Below are 18,804 nucleotides of genomic sequence, written 5' to 3' on the forward strand. Positions count from 1 at the left end.
CTTAGGTAGCAACACAGATATCTTTATCATCTGTGTGCACATTAATAGGGAGGGGCTACTTAAGCGCTTTACCAGTACATTTAGGGTGCATGTATACCTGATTCTACATACCCAGCTGACAAACACTTTGTTTCTTCCTTACCAGCAACATGAACAGCTTTCAAAGACTGGGTCAAAATAGCTATCAAAACATGCAATATAAATATTTAATACTAGAGCTACATGTATAGAGAGCTCCAATTACCAATGTTAAAGTAATGCATCTAATCCATACACAGATAGTTATGAATTATATTTATCAAAACATGAACTTACCTTTAATGGAATAGAAAGATATTGATTGAACTTTTCCGTAGATAGATTAAGACAAACTGTAAGTTACTTTTTCCACACATGTAACAGATGAGATTTATTTAAGAGTGTAACAATCGGTATGCTACTCTATGGAAATAATAATAATACATAAGATAATCGATGATCTTGAACGTTCTTCAAATTGTCTGTTTATGACAAAAGAGAGCAACAACTTTCCCCTTGTTCAAAGTTTGATCAGTAAACTTTTGAAGTGTTTCATTCATGTTTCATATTAAATAGTGTAATTTTGTAACAGAATGAATGCTTGACAGTATACATAACAACAGTACCCCTCTTTTCCCAATCAAGATGTTGAACTTGAGGCTATTCTAAGATACTTATCCCACTTATCTTGGTGTCGTATATGTCCATATGATACCCTTTTCCAGCACTCTGTTATGAGACATTAAGGAATTTCAAGAAATTTCTTTGTGTCAGCCTTACAAAAATAACAGTAATATGGTATATGGAATAATTTTTGAGTCATCGACATGTCAAGTTAGCTTAGAGTGAAAACACTCACGCGCCCTCATCATTACAAAACAAAACTTGAAAAATGCATCTATCTTTCTGTAAAAAGCTAGTAAATCTATCATTACCTATTATTTCTTTATTAATGTTGACTTAAACTATAGGGTAATTCTCACATTTGGTACACACCCACATCATGGCATTCAAGCCTCTAATCTTTGATTGATTACACACACTGACTCAGTCATAGTACATCCCATCACATCCTTCAATAGCTGTGTCTCCAGGTACACTCAGCACTAATGTTTAGCTACTCTTCTGTAATACCCACAATCGGGTCATTTAAGGACAAACCTTATTTATGACGACCAAACATTTGTTTTGGTCACTCCATTGTAAGTCAGCCAGTTAGCTTTTGGCAGAACATGTTAAGGTTGGTTCTTTATAAAGTTTCTTTTATTTCATTCTTGATTTAAAAATGTTTTCCGAAATTTGGAAGTGTGCTATCTCTCAAATTCTTCTCAGATGTTTTTTGGTGGCTTTGATACTGAGTGTTAAAGGTAACATTGAAATTTTTACGTTGCTTTTTTGATGAATCGTTTGTTCTATACCTTAACATGAGACTGGCAACACACTTTGGCATTTCTGATATAATGTATCACAGCTTTTGTAGTGACTGTAAACAATAACTTGTTAGGTTTCTTTCAAGACATCTGTTGTCCAATCATTAGCTTTTTACATTTCACTGAACACATTGTATTCATGAGCCTGGTTTACCAGTTTTGTTGAAAGGAGAGAGGAAAACATAATATAAACCACTGGTTTGTTGACTTGGGTAATTGAACATGTAATTTCAACCACTGGAAATAGTTGAGATACTGGATAGTGTTTCTTCTGTCAGCCATGCCACCATACTTATCAGTGGTGGCTTCATGGTGTAAGTGTTGATGGCAGGTAGTATAGGAAATACAGGTAAAGGCAGAATTTTCTGTGTTTGTGAGAGAATTTGAGTGAAAGAACTTTAACTAGTTGTAGTTGTAGCAACCATAGTAATCAGTTTACATATGTCCTGAGTGTTGTGTCACAGCTGTAGGGCTGAAGATGTAGACAACAATGAGTTTGAGACATTTCTATATTTAAGGTAGAATATGCATTAGGGACAAATATTCAGACTCTCAAATGTTTACAATTCTTTTCTAGGGACTCATTTTAAAACTCTTAGAGTAAGAAAAAATTTTACCATCTTAATATTTTGAATATCAAAAAATTTATTTTTCCCCATAGAGTTAACATATGGATGGTGGCCATTTTGAATTTCAAATATCAGTAAATGTTCTTTGTTTCTCTAGAGACCAAAATGTGCATGGTGACCCCTTATTTTTATTCTTGATTTGTTAAGACAATTGTTGAAAGTTTCGTTGAAGAAAGTTTGGGCAAAAGCTAAGTCTTTCACTTTCAAAGCATGTACCACCTTCATTTCAAGACTGGCGGAAGGAAGGAGAAAATCATAAAAAAATCATATCAAGCAGAAGGATTATTTAGTGATCCAGTGTTCTGGTAACAGTGACCACAACTTAGTTATAATGGTTTAGTAACTTGCCCACATGTGTTTCATTCTACATTTCAGCACAGCAGATGTTTGAGGCCAGATTCAGTAATCCTTTAATGATTTTGTATCAAAGAATGAATACCATGTGTTCTCATACGTCAAAATGTGATGTCATTTTTGTTTGTGATTCCCACTGCACTCCCAAGATACGGCGTTATTTTTTGGTTTCAGGACAAGTACAACAGTTCAAAACTTTGAAGTGAGTGACATTCTGACAGTGATACACATGGTAACTATTGTTGTGTTTTCTGTTTTCTCATCTGTAGGTTTTCATTCATTGACCTGGCTGGCAGTGAAAGAGCCGCAGACACCAATGACCCAGATAGAATTACCAGAATTGAAGGAGCTGAAATCAACACAAGTCTCCTAGCTGTAAGTAATTCAAACCTTCTGTTCAATAGATACCATGAAATCAGACCTGTTGCTCATAACCTTGATCTCTTGGCCTGTTCACCTCCAGTTCCATGTAAATGCGGGTACACTCTCCTACCATTGACAACATTTTGTTTGGGCCATTACCATGGAGGTGAAAGGTCAAAAAAGGTACCATATTTGCACATATGATGTGTCTTCCTCATTTTCAATATGGCATGTCGGAAACATGTATAATTTCCTATTGGAAACGTAATTACCAGATTTCATTCCATATCTACTGTTATATTATCATCAGAAACCAAAAATGATGCAGGTATAGACTTTGTACAGATAATAGCCAGGTTGAAATAGTCAAGCATTACATCCATAGGTGTGATAAAAATTTCTTTACTTTTGAGTTGATAGGGACCATTTGATAATTGTGAAACAACAGTGAACTATCTGTGTAAATGAAAGGATGTAGTTGGTATCTTGTCATGTTGAATGGTAAATGCAGGATACTGCCATATGACAGTGTCACTGACTTGATAACTGTAGCATTCAAACCCTCAACTAAAGAAAATGATTGTCCTTACATCAATGGAAAAAACTACTCTGAGTCCTCTTGCCTAAAAGGCAGTCACTTTATACAAGGTCATGATCTTTCCAGCTAACTTTCTCAAACTAGCCCTTGATGTTTTTCTGACAGTGATCTTTCAATGGTGTTTGACATTGAAACAACAAACTCAATGATATGGTTCAAGGAAAACCATGCCTTGTCTCGGTACGATGCAGTGCTCAAGTGCTTAAAAAATTCTATAAAACCCTCAGAATTATCTCAAGCTTATTATAAAGTGCAAAACAGTCTTGGTTTTTGATACAATTTATTGATCCGTTTCATTCGTGTCTTGAGTAGTATCTCAGACTGAATGCTGTCATTCACTTGAAATTACAGTAATCAGTCTGATCTGTAATCCCCTTTGAACTGCCAGTACATCCAGACAATGAAGCCCTACATGCACAGTGTTTACTCTATTCATCAGTCAGGTGAAGTCATTCATTTCTTTTCATCCCCTCCCAATAGCTCACAAGGATTCTAGGCTAAACCACTTCCTTGGTACAGATGCTTTGGATTGTTTCAAGTGTGATCCCTCACAAGATATATAGCCCATCTGAAATATTTTTATTTTACATCTAGAAACAACTGGTGTTGTTGAGTCTTGTTGAGTTCCCTTACATACGTATAGCCACAGTACAATAACGGTGCTGTCCCTCCCGATGATATCACCCCTCCCTATAAATGGACAAATCCAGCAAGGCTATCAGTTACATGTGGTCAGTTATTTCTAAGCTTGTCCTGAGTACATCCTTTGAAAACCCATGGTTACTCTGACCGTGGAAAACCTAACTCTTCACTATAACCATCATTGCCAAGACTTGTAAGTTCCTTCCAAGCTAGATTTACATCAGGTATGTTCTTACACTGTATGGTTTTCTCTATGTGTATGGCCAGAGCAGGGTCAGTGTTATGTCTGTAATGCTGATCTGTGATCAACAAGAATTTATCAGACTTCAGCCTTGTCCAATTATGGCCACCAGTGGTCATTTGTAATTCCGTAGCCAAGTAATTACTATAGTTATTCCATGATTGTATCACTGTACAAAAAAAAAAGTTGTTGTTTTGGCTAAGTGATTCTAAAAGTCTGGATCAACAACTAAAAGTAACTGTAAATGTACGTCAACCAAGTGATAGTCTCTGACGTTTAGTGGACTATTTTAAAACAATGTAATGTGGCTTCATTTGCTTAAGTAAACTAATAACATTGTCAATGATCACAATCAGCTTTGAGGTGCAGTGACCTGGATATACAGGATATAGGCAAGCTAATCAAGGTGTACCCAAACAGTTCAAACATCTGGAATTTTACCTTACAAAACCCTCCATCAGGAAGTACATTCATATTTAATCCACTAAATTCTTTATTGATACAGTCAGGATTAGTTTGAACACCTTTGCCGAGGTTTAAATTTTTCTGAATAAAATATAATATATATGTAATATAAAATTATTTTTCAATATATATATTTACCAGATCCTTGTAGAGAAATGAATCTACAGCTCAATTTCAGTACATTGCTTTCAAATTAGAAATTTGAGTTTACTGGTATGGTGTAGAGTTTCTTATTACAACTGAGAAAAGATTATGGCCACTTAAATGTCACTTCTTACAAGTTACCTGCACACACTGTGTAATCAAACCCACCAAGCATCAGTGCCACTGTCTGTTTTCTAGAAGATATCACATGTCAACCAAGGACTGTGGGCGTACAGACTCATTATAGAACTTATGTGTGTTTTTTCCACTTGATTTCAGCTGAAGGAATGTATCCGAGCCATTGACCAAGAACAGAGACATACACCGTTCAGGCAGAGTAAACTAACACACATCTTGAAAGAATCCTTCCTAGGCAACTCCCGTACCTGTATGATTGCCAACATCTCACCAAACTCCAATGCAAGTGAACACACCTTGAACACACTCAGATATGCAAACAGGTAAGCAACAGTACACTCGAACTCTTCCACCCCTATTTTCCAATATGAAGGCCCAATCCTATGGTGGAAAACAATGGGATTTGATCAACCACACCCTGGGTGGGATGAAATCATCATATTTCATTGTTGACATGCAGTACTTTCTGTTGTCACTTGAAATACATATGTTGTTTACACTCGAACTCTTCCACCCCTATTTTTCAATATGAAGGCCCAATCCTATGATGGAAAACAATGGGATTTGACCAACCACACCCTGGGTGGGATGAAATGATCATATTTCATTGTTGACATGCAGTACTTTCTGTTGTCACTTGAAATACATATGTTGTTTATATGACTTAGAGTGCTAATTTAGACTAAACCCATCGCACACACCATATGCAACATTAGCGTTTGAATATGTCATTGCTTAGAGTGAAAGCTGAAGAAAATTTGGCTCTGACTCATCTATTCATGTTTGCATTGCTTTAGATATTTATGTGCTCGATGGAATTCATGCCTCAATATTGAAAGACTTAAACTTTGGTTCAAGCTTTCCATTGGGAAACTTTAATATTCATTTTCAAAATCAAGAATAAAATCAGGGGTAACTCTGCAAAGTTTAGTACAAGAGAAACAAATTGCCTTATATTTCTTGACAATAGAAATTCAAAATGGCTGCCATCCCCGTTTTCAATCTATTGGGAAAATAAAATTTCAATTTTCACAAAATAAGCTGGTGAAAAGTTTAGTCACTCCATGAGCTACAAAATGAGCCCAAACAAGTGGTAGACCGAAAAAGTATTGTAAAACTTTTGAGAGTTTGAATATCAGTCCTCAAGGCACATTCTACCTTGATCACTTTGATACTTAGGTAAAAAATATTTATGAAACTGAATTCCGAGTACATATAGTAATAAGTGCTATGATTTGACAGCAGAGGCAAATATTTATTCTTCAGCATAAAGTAAAGTTTATGTAATTTATCAGTTATTGAGTTAAATGTATCAATTATTACTAGTTAGTGAATAAGAAAACAGTTAACAGTTATTTATTTGAAACAAGGATCTTGAGGATAATATGTCAGTATTTTATTGGGAGTGGTGACGGTCTGTGCTCATGTAAAGTGCAACATTTGTCACTTCAACAATTGTGAGTGACATTTAGAAATGTCACTATTGTTTGTTTCTGCATACCATTGCAGAGCCATGCAATTTTGAATACTGCAGACTTTACAGTCACTGATCAAGAAATAAATGTTTGGTTTATTATTTGTTTCAGAGTCAAAGAATTGAAGAAAGATTCAGTGTCGTCATCCAGTGGTAGTCCAAATAGTGCTACTCATTTACCTAGAGCACCCAGCATCTTCAGTCCTTCAAACACATCCACTCCAAAGAGAAAACCAAAACCTTCACCTCTGAGCAGAGAATCTACAAGCTGGGAAGTCAGTCAGATCAGAGGCTGCAACTACAAGCCATATTCTGTGCCAAAGCTTAGAGCCTCCAGGGACAGTAGGAAAACAAACAGGAAATATTCAAGTCCTGAGGAGGATAATAGAAACTTACATATCCATAACACTGTGGGAAGTCCAAGAGGTATCCATAACAGTGTGGGAAGTCCCAGAAGTATCTATAACGGTGTTGGAAGCCCAAGAGGAAATATAGGGAGTTCTAGAATAAGTATTGAGAGAGGTGAAGTTAGAGTTGTTGGAGGAGACAGTGGAGATATAAAGGTTGTGAAATACTCTCCAAGCAAGCCGTCCAGTGATTATTTCAGTACTCCCGTATCGACAAGAAATTTCTCTGAGACGAACTGGGAATTTGACAATCCGAGATTTGTCTCTAGCCCTAGGAGATCAGGGACCACAGCCCAGACCAGTCCTGGCAGTCCAGCAAAGAGTGAAGCTAGCGTTAGATTGAGTGTAGATAACTTGAAATCGGATGGTGCTCTCAGGAAGTCCAAAGAGTTCTGGGTTGTACGCAATGATTCCAGTAGTGTCAGGAATCTGCTGATGGACTCTTCTCCGGAGGAAGCTGACGAAGGGGAGATTTCCGAGACGGATTCGGACAGCACCAGCACGGATAACACCAGTGAGATTATCAAGGAACTTGACAGGATTTTGGATCAGTCCTGGATCAAGAGTGGTAGTAGTGGGGACAATTCATACCAGCAAGCAGAACATCCAGATGAATTGCAGATTGATCCATTGACTGATCAAAGAATTTTCCAGACTGATCAAAGCATTACACTGAGGCCTCAAGAAGACAGTGACAACATGGCAGCCACCAGCACAAGGCCTGTATGTGATTTAAGAGCCCCTGAAAAACCAGATGTTGAAGAGAATGGTGTTCATGAAGTAAATGGGTACTCTCTCAGAGAAACAGCAGCTGCTAATATGAACGGTTATCATTCAAATGATGTGGGCAAAGTGAAAGTCTCCAAGAAGTCCAGAAAAAGATGGGTGGCTGATGCCACTATTGGTAACAGTATGGCAAGAGAGATTGAAGGCTTGCCCTCACCCAGAGATTTCTTGAAAAGTCTTTCTCAGACCAAATCAGCAGAGAAACAGAAGCAGGGGACGCCTAGTAAGAAAACTTCTCCAAGTGGTGTCATTGTACCTACAGATTTCCAAGAATGCTTTATGCCGACCCAGCTGAAGTACACTCCTGAACCAGATTCTGAAACTGTTGCAGGGACTCAAACCTCAGTCAGCACTAGTCCTGTTGCTGATATTCCAGTGTTGTTAATCCTGTCAGTTCCACTTCAGAATACATTTCACCTCGAGTACATCATGACATGCCAAAGTCTGATGAAAATTCCACAATATCTGCTGCCAGTTACACGGACAGGCAGCTGGAGAATGCCACTTCTGACAGACCAGTTGAAGTTCTTGCCACTCAGCCAATTGTGAATTCAAACAACACCGTTGACAGAGTTCCTCTCAATCTGGCCGTGGCTGTACCTCATCAAGTGCCCATGGCAGTGAACATGTCAATGCCAGTCACAACCACCACCATTACAACCATCACCACAACAGTCTCCACTTCAACTTTTGCTTCACCTCGGAAACCTGACACGGATGAGAGCTACCAGCCACAGGCGATCACTGCTTCCGACGTGTCCCCTCCCCTGAATAGTAGTCTTCCAAGACTAACATTATAAAACTGAGTCCGAGAAAGGACAATCCCCCGCAGGAATCTCCAAGATCTGATGAGACACAGTCTCATTTGAGTGAGACTGCCAAGAAGCCTGAAGAGGGAGCTGTTGGTGTGGAGGTCGATGATGCAGAGTCGTGTACTTCAGGCAGCCAGACATCAAATCCCAGATGCCTTAATGAGGAGAAGGACGTATCACCTGCAGGCAGTGATATCTTGACGCCTTCAAGGAAGTCAGCTTTCACTTTGGTACAGCCTAGACCCAAGGTACCTGCTGTACAAAATTCAGCTGATAAAGTTCCAAAGACAAGGCCCGTTGTAACATTGCCCTTAAAGTCTTCCAATGCAGTGAATGGTAGCAGCACAGTGCAAGGTGAGAAGAACGCCTACTTTGCACCGGTCAGGAAGGAATACACACTGGCATGCAGCTTTCCACAGGATGAGCTCAGGAAAGAAATAAGCCAAGCACTGGCCACATCATCAATAAGGCCACAGAATGAGGCTTTCATCATGGGGCTGGACACCTCACAGTCTCTGATGAACTCTGTAGAGATAGAATCTCCTTATAGAGAGACAGAGCAAACATCAAGCAACAGACCAGTGTTCATGTCCAAGAAGAATTCTGCATTAGAGAGGGCAAAGTAAGTTACTGAATGATGTGTTCACTAAAAGAATACCAGTGGACTGGGAATGATTCATGTTTCTTGTATGCTTGATAATTCTTTTCTACAAAATGTCTAATCTTCACTCCTCGTACTATACATGTGATGTATATTATTTTAAAATTCTGAATATTGGTCGGATGCTCTTTCATGACAAATTGCAGAAATGAAGAGTTAAACCTATCTATTGTTTGCACCATTAGGAATACTCCAAGTGTCTGTGTTAATTCTGAATACATTCATTGAGGTTCCATTCAATTTCAGACATCTTAACTTGCAAAACTGTCCATATTTGGCGAGTGTCCAGATTTAACGTTCCCATACGTTTCACCGTGACAGTCTCTTCAAATCAAAGCAGTAACAGTTTTGCTTCACAGATCAGATTAAAGTTTAAAGTTTGTACATGACGACCCCGGTCAGTTCAAAAATAGTTTCAGAAAATTGACAATTTACAAAATATAATCTCACCATCCTTCAAGTACTCCCCTTTGTGTCTGATACTTTTATCTGGTATTACAAGGATGGGATCTGCAAATTGAAGTTCTGTGAATGTTAAGAAGAAACTTTTTCTTTTCTAAAATATCAATTTCATTTTTGTTCACCTTTGACCCCACAGAGATCTGATGTTATCAGCTCATGAAGAACAGATCATAGAGATGGGTCAACTGAGTGAGAAAGAGTACAAGCTGATACAGGAGGTCAAAGATGGAGACAGGGTAAGTCTTGTTCAAACACATAAGCTTCCTCAAGGACCTGGCCAAGCCACAATAAATCCTCTTGATCCATGTCCACAACTCATCATTTGATTTCAGAATATTGCCTAGGGTTGACACAATTACCATGGTAACTGCTTTTGACTTCTGCCCACCATGATTTGTATAGGAAAATAAGAGAGAGCCCTTGCCCCAACTAGGACTACACACTGATGTCCTAGGCTGCCACACTTGTGATTTTAGCCTGATTGAATTTTATGTCACACCTGAAACCCCTTTTGTCCTGTACAAAGTTAGTATTAGTCTGGTCCAATGTAGCAAGTTCACATTAAACAGACTTAAAACCTACACCTGTTCTGTTCCCAGAGAAACTGTCCATTATGAACCTCACTTCACCCATTCTGAACCAATTATCTCCACTGTGTAATACAAAATTAAGTATGTTCCACATCACTCTCTCAATCACAGATAAGTTCATTAGCATGTCATCTTTGAAGGCATTATATGTCAGATAATTTTTCACAGCAAGTAATAGTAACAGTATGTTTTTCCTATGAATATGAATTTACCACATCTACTGGTAGCTCTTTTGTCTATGTAAATGCCAGTCAGTATTTGAACAAAACTTCCCCAGTGTCTTGAAATTTTGCTAGAAAACGTGTACCTTTTCTGTTGTTGCAGGATTTCACCTACTTTGTTGAGAAACTTGATGATTTACTCTACAGCAAGATTCGATGCATAGAAACCTTGAGATCTCAACTGGAATCCTTCTCTCAAAGTACAACTCCAAGAAAGAGCTGAACATTCCGTGTGTGAGCTGCACACCCCTATAACAGCAGACTCGTTGGTACATTCCAATTGGCAATGCTTCCTATACCAGGTGTCCACACTCCTTAATAGGAACACAGAGCACAGAGCTATGCCAATGTCCTCTTCCTTTTTCGCCTTTAATAATCTCATCATTTATGTCCGCCAAAGATAATTTTTCAAGACAAGTTTTAATTAAAATTTAACATCTGTTTTGCTACCATGACTAACTCTATAGAAGAAGTTGATTAAATAAAACACCATACCATGCTTGCAGCAAACATTAGAGAGCTTAATACTAACATTTTCTGTTTTGGCTGAAATATCTTTTTATTTAGGTAAACTTTCCATCCTGTAAGCTACTACTATCTCCAACATTAACATATATAATATTTGTCTTTTGAAGCTAGAGGCAGCTAATTTCCTTTGCCTACTCATATTTTTCTAAGAAAATAATGTGTAATATCAGTCTTTTAAAAATAAGACTTTGTGATCAAATTTACTCTCAAGTACCTGGCAATGTGCCAAATATAAATTATCTCTAATTTATGAATTTGAAGGTTTTTTTTTTTTCTGAGATGGATGTATAAGTCATTGCTTTCTGGAGAAAGCCCCAAAAAGTTTTCAGAGTAATTTTCAATAATTAGTTGTTTTCAAATTCCTGTACCTGTAAAGTAATTGTATGGCCTTTTCTGAGACTGTAGGCCTCATTCCATCATTCAGAATGTATAAACATGTCCCTTGTTTTCATTGGTTAGTTCTGACCTTTGACATGGAATTGAGATCTCAAATGAAATTCAGCAGGTGTTTATGAATCTTAGTTTGTAATTAAATCGAAATCATCATTCATTTCATTTATTTACATATTGTACATACCATTAAAGAATGAATTCCTGTAAGTCAGTGGTGTAATTTTCAAAATCATTTTTTTGTTTTATAATAATTTAACTCAAAAGTTAAATATTTTGTAAATCCTTGCTATTTATATTGAGCTATTTATTGCAAATCCACTGTAGTAACTGTAGACCCTGTTACTTCTATAAACTCTCTTTATTTTTGAAAGGACATTTTTTGCAGTTACTGAACATTCCAAGATACATGGCAAAAGCCAACTGAGGTAAATTTAAAAAAAACAACGTTTTTTTTCACAATTCTGATTTGAAACTAATGAAGTGTACTGCATCCATCAAGGTGATGAGATTAACGTTTTACAATTGAGTGTTACCAGTGTAAAGTGTTAATAATGATGATGTGTATTAGAAGTGTTTGGACTTTCTGAAGATTTATTTTGGCAACACACCTGTCTGGTTTCAGGTCTTGTACCAAGTAAAACAGCTCAAGTATCATATTGTTATCTGTATTATTTTTGTTGTCTTCACCCATGACTATTTTTAGAGGTTATAGTTTTATTTAGATCACGGTGTCACTCAATAGAGACTTTTCTTTATTTAATGTCCATTCTTGTTAACCACACTGAATTCACACAAATAATGTGTGGCTATAGTTTGTACAAATCTTACTTTTCTAGACAGGTTTACATTCACACAAAGGCATGAAATATCTAAAACTTGTCTCTGTAGAATTCTTTTATATTTGCCTTCCTCCAAGGTGTGCATCTTGAAGAACCCTTCTGAAGTCTTGAACTTTGACCTCTCATACAGTAGACTACATATCACAACTTACAGGGCTGCATAGAAGTAGATGCTGTATAGTGCATTTGAATGTACATGTACTGGTGATCAACTGATTTTGTCAGAGAAACTAAGTCCATCCATGAATAGTGAAATCCTATCATCACCATTCATGTGTCTGATCCTATTCCCAAAATGACATGGTTGAACTTGGACAAATAAATATCTAGGGACAGAAGGCTTAGTAATGTCTTAGTATATTTTTCTGATCAAAGCTTTTTGTAAAATTGAAGATTTTCTATGTGATATCTTTTACTTCGATAGACTCATGAAGAACCAAGCATTGTATGAAATCTGACCTTCTGACCCTGGCAGTTCACCCTTTCATACCATTTGAATATGTATAGATTCAACCACACCATTGTAAACAATAGGACCGTACCATGTTATGGTGGTGAATGGGTATGTATAGGCACCCTAATGGCCAAAGAGCTTTTATTTTGGCATCTGTTTGCCCTATCAATTCTACCAAACATCCAGATATAGTTTATCAAGAGACTTGAGATCATAGATAAGAGCACTTTTTATAAAAGTGGGACAAGAATAAATGTAGAATTTCTGTGACATTGTTAAATTTCCAATGACAATGATCAAGGCTTCCCTCACAATCAACTTTTATTTTTTCCATTTCTGAAAGGAGAAAAATGTTAATTTGTACAATCACTATGTAAATAGGCTCCTTGTAAAAGTCTATAAATATTGTAATTATTCATGAAATTTATTATTTAATGTACTGTGTAATTAATGGGTGTAGATGTACGGATGTTTTCACAACACAGTCTGGAATGGTACATGGTATTCCCAGAATACGTCATGTTTTCTATGTAAATATTAAACATTACTAGGAATGTAAAGCAAGTGTGTGCACAGGATTAATTTCATAAGCACCATTGGACTTACTGAGTGATGTGAAACACTCGGACTGATATGCTGCGATTTTTGTGTATATATCGGATGGTGATTGAGTTTGTTAGTTTGTCAAATCTATCTGTCCACTGTTCACTTCACTTAAACACAGAATTAAATCAAATACTTTTGTCTGCAAGAGCTGTATGCAGCTCAGAAAACTGGGTGAAAGTTTTCAAAAGTTTTTTTTGTTGTATGGGTTTTTCCTGTGTGATTATCTCACTAAAGCCATGTTGGCTATTTCGCTGTGTGATTACCTCACTGTGGCTGTATTGGCTATGTTGCATGGCACACAGTTCAATTGGTTGTACAGAGACTTCAGTGGCTATTTTATGTGTGTTGCAAATGTATTTGATAATCAGATTATCAAAATATCACCATGAAAGTGGCAAAACGTCCAACAACTTCAGTCCCCACCTCAACTAATTACTCCACTGGTCTACAATTTACACAATTACTTGATGACAGAAAAAACAGCACTTCTGGAAAATAAATTTCAGTTTCCACGTGTCAAGTTTGCAATAGAACCAAGTCTGTGTAATAGGTAGTTATGAACGAGTTTTAAGGTAATTTACTTGAAGTGAGCGTTGGTTTGTAGAATTGTCAAATTCAGTGACAGATTTATGACGATAGTGCATAACGAATTATTGAGTATATTTTCGGTATTCGAACTGTGTTATGATGTCTATGAAATACATTGGTAGCTGTTGTTCATGAAATGTATTGGCAGATATTGTCAGAAATCACACTTGGCTCTGTATGAAAGGAAATCAGTGCGATGTGTAGAGCAAGTCTATTGCAAATTTCTCAGAATAACTTTCCATGTGAATAGTCATCTTCATAGTCAGGGTATAAACTGAAAGACTTTTTCCTATTACCATGAAATATGACAGTCCTTGGTGTTATGTGTTCATTTCCTATAATTGAAAGGAGACCACAGACATATGCAGCGCATTTTGATTTCAGTTGTATCAGAATAGGTCTACATAGTGTGTGGAGTGCATACACCTCATCTCAGCAATCTTTCTCAGAACTTTAATGGCCATACAACCAATAGCCACACAGGCCTTACTTTACTCTGGGATTGCACTGTTTACTGTCACAAAGAGTAGCCATTAAGATTGTGTTGTGAAAATGTCTGTCTGTATGGTCTTGTCTTTCTTCAACTAACATGCCCACACTCTTTGTAAATACACTTTAATTTATAATGTTATATTTTCCTATCTGCTATTAAATAAGGGTTTATAAATATTGACTAAAAAGGTGACTTTTTATAGTTTTCATGTGCTTTTTTCTGTTGACAGTCTGTGAAGAAATTAATAATTTTATTTATGAATTGAATGTCATGAAGGACCTGAGAAAATGTTGAAACATTGATGGAAATAATGATAAAGTAATATTAATAATAAAATGTGATTTTCCAGTTGTAAACCTGTAGTTTTTTCATTTTTTCACAACTTGTACAGGTACACAAACCTTGGTTGGTTTGCCAGTGCCATCTGTGTTTCATTCATTAAAGAGGACTTGGTTGTTCAACCCGTTGTACTGCTAGATGCAAGCCCAAGCACAATGGGCAGATCGTCCATGTAGCCGGCACGAACATGAAGTGTCTGTTAGCGGGTACCAAAAACTATGAAAAATAGTAAAGAATGAGCTACAAAATCACTATCAGTTTTAAGTTGAAGGTAGAATAAGTCTGTGCCTTTGTATAAAATACTATAAAAATAGTAGAAAGTGAGCAACCAGCTGAAAGTTAGTCGAGGAGACCTTAATCGCATATCATTTGCATCTCATTGTCGGCTACATGGACTGTGTGCCGCACAATGAGGTTGTTCAACCCGTTGTACTGCTAGATGCAATGCAATGACACATCATCTGTATTTGTTGTGTAATCATGTCTAGTTTCATGTTTACACAGGGAAAGTCTGCATCCACATATCAGAACTTGTCAAAACCAAAGGAGTCACTAAAACAAGCATTCATTGGTACACTCCAGTAGTACTTTTGGAAAGCAACCTGATCATTGTTGAACAACGGTTCTCAAATTCTGTATCACTTTACAGTAGTATGCGCCTCGAAAGTGAAAGACTTAAACTTTTGCTCAAACTTTCCTCACTTTCAACCATTCTCTTACCAAATGGACAATAAAAATCTGGGGTCACCATGCAAAGTTTGGAACTAGCGTTACAAATTAACATTTTGCGGTATTTGAAATTCAAAATGGCCACCATCCCTGTGTGAACTCTATGGGGTAAAAATAAAATTTTAGATTTTCGGAAAAATAAGCCGGTAAAAGTTTTTCTTTTTCCAAGAGTTTTAAAATGAGCCCCCACAAGTGGTGGATCAGAAAAGATTTGTAGAAATTTGAGAGTCTGAATGTCTGTCCCCCGAGGTGCATTCTACCTTAAATGATAGGCCTCTATATGACAACAGCTGTGTATGTTTGTTGAGCAGGAAAAAAACTCCAGCTCAGGAGAATGAAGTTATGTTGTTTGGAGCACCTATATGACAAGACACTGGTAATTTTTTTATATGCATACTTTAATGCCACATTTTATAAATATACAGAAATCAGGCATTAGTGAATTACTGGGACTGGTCAAAATATCCCTCATTTTACACACATTTTTTGTCAGTTGTCAATTCTCTACCAATACAGGGAGAAACTGACCAATTTAAAGCGTTTCCAGACAAAGCGATAATATGCAATCCTTTGTGATTGCTGCTGACTATTTTTCAATAAAAAGAAAATTTGTATGGGAGGTCATAAGTTTTACTTTCATGATACATTCAAGATCCGACATCCTGGAAACTCCATGCATTTAGTCTAAATTCCAAAGTTTGGAATGTTATTATCAAATCAAGAAGTCTTATTTCACGTGATGTACCCACTTTTAACAGTCATTTCCTAGTGGTGCTGATTTGGCATCAAAGTCCATCTTGCTGTCAAATCCACATTTTTCAAATGTGTCAGATTTCTTCACATAAAATGTGCCAAGTGAAGATTTCTTTGTATGAAATTTTACCAGTGAGAGATTTCAATTCTATGACTTCTTGCGTATCTCCTTTACAAATGTTGGCTTCTTAAGGTAAAGGGCGACGAATTCGGACGCGCACACGCTTTAGAACGTTTCTGCGCAGATTTAACTCCAGCCTGCCGCAAATGAGTTATTTTGTAGCGCATGTATTTAACATCACCTGTCATTGTTGAAATTGCGCTTTTACCTAATTTTTTGACCCAGTGTCTTAGAAATACACGTGACCTATAACCTTGTCATATTTTGACCCCCTAGGAAGCTGGTTTTTATTCAATATGAGCGAAAAATTAACATTTCTCTCCCATTTATATGGCGCAAATTACCCATTCACCTGGAGATATTGTAAAAAGTAGCGTGGTGACACCCTTTTATTAAAAGTGTAAACTAAATGGTATTATGTCAGGAGTTTATTCGCCAAGTTTGGTCAGAATGACACCATTCAAAGCGACAGGAAGAAAGTTCGAAAATTATGTAGTGATATAATTTCGATATCGTCATTTTGTAATCGATATTTATGTTAAAATTTCTTCACATACATCATGAAAAGTATACATTCGATAGACATGGATCTTAAGTCTTGGTTTTTATTAAAATTAACTCATTTGCTAAGCGTTTTATAATTGCTTAGTTTAGTTTAAGTGAATTATATCATTTTTATTTATTTATAACGACGCCATTTTAACGTCCGTTTCCATGGAAACAAGCGTGGTGACCCCCATTTTTTATTTCATTTTTGCACTTGCACAACTTCCTAGAATATTTGTGCAAAGTTTCAAGAAAATGACACCACAGCTTAATTTTGACGTAATTCGTAGTACTTCACCTTAAGGTGAAGTACTACGAATTACGTCAAAATTAAGTTGTGGTGTCATTTTCTTGAAACTTTGCACAAATATTCTTGGAAGTTGTGCAAGTGCAAAAATACAATAAAAAATGGGGGTCACCACGCTCGTTTCCATGGAAACGGACGTTAAAATGGCGTCGTTAGAAATAAATAAAAATGATATAATTCACTTAAACTAAAGAAAGCAATTATAAAAAGCTTAGCAAATGAGTTAATTTTAATAAATTCCAAGACTTAAGATCCATATCTATCGAATGTATAGTTTTCATGATGTTTATAAAGAAATTTTTACATAAGTATCGATTACAAAATGACGATATCGAATTATATCACTACATAATTTTCCAACTTTCTTCCTGTCGCTTTGAATGGTGTCATTTTGACCAAACTTGGCGAATAAAATCCTGACATAATACCATTTAGTTTACACTTTTAATAAAAGGGTGTCACCACGCTATTTTTTACAATATCTCCAGGTGAATGGGTAATATGCGCCATGTAAATGGGAGAGAAATGTTAATTTTTCGCTCATATTGAATAAAAACCAGCTTCCTAGGGGGTCAAAATATGACAAGTTTATAGATCACATGTATTTCTAAGAGACTGGGTCAAAAAATTAGGTAAAAGCGCAATTTCAACAATGACAGGTGATGTTAAATACATGCGCTACGAAGTAACCCATTTGCGACAGGCTGGAGTTAAATCTGCGCAGAAACGTTCTAAAGCGTGTGCGCGTCCGAATTCGTCGCCCTTTACCTTAAGAGTGGCAGGCTGTGAGATGACCTTTGCTAGCGACAGAGTACAGTTCCAAACTATAGGCTATAAGGGCTGCCACGATTGGCAAATATGATAACTACATTGTGGGCTTGTAAATTCCATGGTACTGGTTGACTACCTTTGCAAATTGTTGTGTTCTATTTTGTTCCTGATCTCTTGGCTTACAATGCCTTCAAGAATTGGCAGCTGACTGAGCACAGCTGGCTAAAAACCTATAGCGTCTGTTGTCAGTATTTCTGAAACAAGAAATGACTAACCCTGTACAAACCTGCTTTTGTGTGACTGATCATGATAACCTAGAATTTATCAAACTGATTTATATCATGGCAACTGGAGAGAGCTCTGCTTGGATAGACTGCTGTGGACAATACAAAAGCAGGTAGAAATACTGTCAAATCATAAGTTTGTAAATCTTAACGTATTGGGTGCCTGTTCCTTGAACTCTGTAAACAAAAACGTAAGGATGTATACAAATCAGATGTTTTAAGAACAAATATCCAGTACAATCACACTAAACAATTAATACTTAATTCTAAATAACATCATCTAGATGAGTCTTCTGGACAAAAGAAAATACACATTTGTACTGTATATTCCTGTCATAGTACATTTCCTGAAGACAAAAGATTTTGCCTCGAGCAGGTTTGAGGGCGCTATGCCCTATCTTCACAAGATCATCTTCCATATTGTTGATCATGCAAGATGCCTATGATGCAGTGAAAACCTGTAGAAGCATAAGCATCTGTGTTATTTAAAAAAAACTACGCAAATGTCTGCAATATATTTTTAAAAATTGTGAAGGGAAAATAGCAATACTGTAAATATTTCTTGTGTGAATGGACTCACCGTTAGGTGTAAAAGAAACTCTTCTGTTCTGCTACCCA

The 18,804-nt window shown here is 36.7% G+C and overlaps 2 protein-coding genes across 5 annotated transcripts in view; both read left to right on the forward strand.

Annotated features, from left to right (window-relative positions):
• The window catches only part of LOC139121077 (kinesin-like protein KIF24), a 25,782-nt gene extending 17,308 nt beyond the window's left edge, over positions 1-8,474 (forward strand). For all 4 annotated transcript variants that reach the window (XM_070685697.1, XM_070685696.1, XM_070685700.1 and 1 more), the window contains exons 7-9: positions 2,701-2,806; positions 5,164-5,345; positions 6,609-8,474. In XM_070685697.1, coding sequence (XP_070541798.1) covers positions 2,701-2,806; positions 5,164-5,345; positions 6,609-8,238 — 1,918 coding nt within the window. In that variant the 3' untranslated portion in view covers positions 8,239-8,474. The remainder of the gene's footprint in view (positions 1-2,700; positions 2,807-5,163; positions 5,346-6,608) is intronic.
• On the forward strand, positions 8,304-13,209 carry LOC139122166 (uncharacterized). The gene is made up of 4 exons (XM_070687585.1): positions 8,304-8,426; positions 8,468-9,123; positions 9,761-9,860; positions 10,539-13,209. Exons 1-4 carry the CDS (start codon positions 8,304-8,306, stop codon positions 10,656-10,658), a joined length of 999 nt encoding a protein of 332 aa, XP_070543686.1. The 3' UTR covers positions 10,659-13,209.
• Positions 13,210-18,804: the final 5,595 nt, after the last annotated feature.

This window comes from Ptychodera flava, chromosome 21, assembly GCF_041260155.1.
Source record: "Ptychodera flava strain L36383 chromosome 21, AS_Pfla_20210202, whole genome shotgun sequence".
Lineage (NCBI taxonomy): Eukaryota > Metazoa > Hemichordata > Enteropneusta > Ptychoderidae > Ptychodera > Ptychodera flava.

Bases quoted from the DNA above. Each gene is read 5' to 3' on its own strand.
- LOC139122166 (XM_070687585.1), top strand. From the start codon at position 8,304: ATGGCAGTGAACATGTCAATGCCAGTCACAACCACCACCATTACAACC. The intron at 8,427-8,467 runs GCGATCACTGCT...CCTGAATAGTAG, and splicing joins ATGAGAGCTACCAGCCACAG to TCTTCCAAGACTAACATTAT. The intron at 9,124-9,760 runs GTAAGTTACTGA...TTGACCCCACAG, and splicing joins TCTGCATTAGAGAGGGCAAA to AGATCTGATGTTATCAGCTC.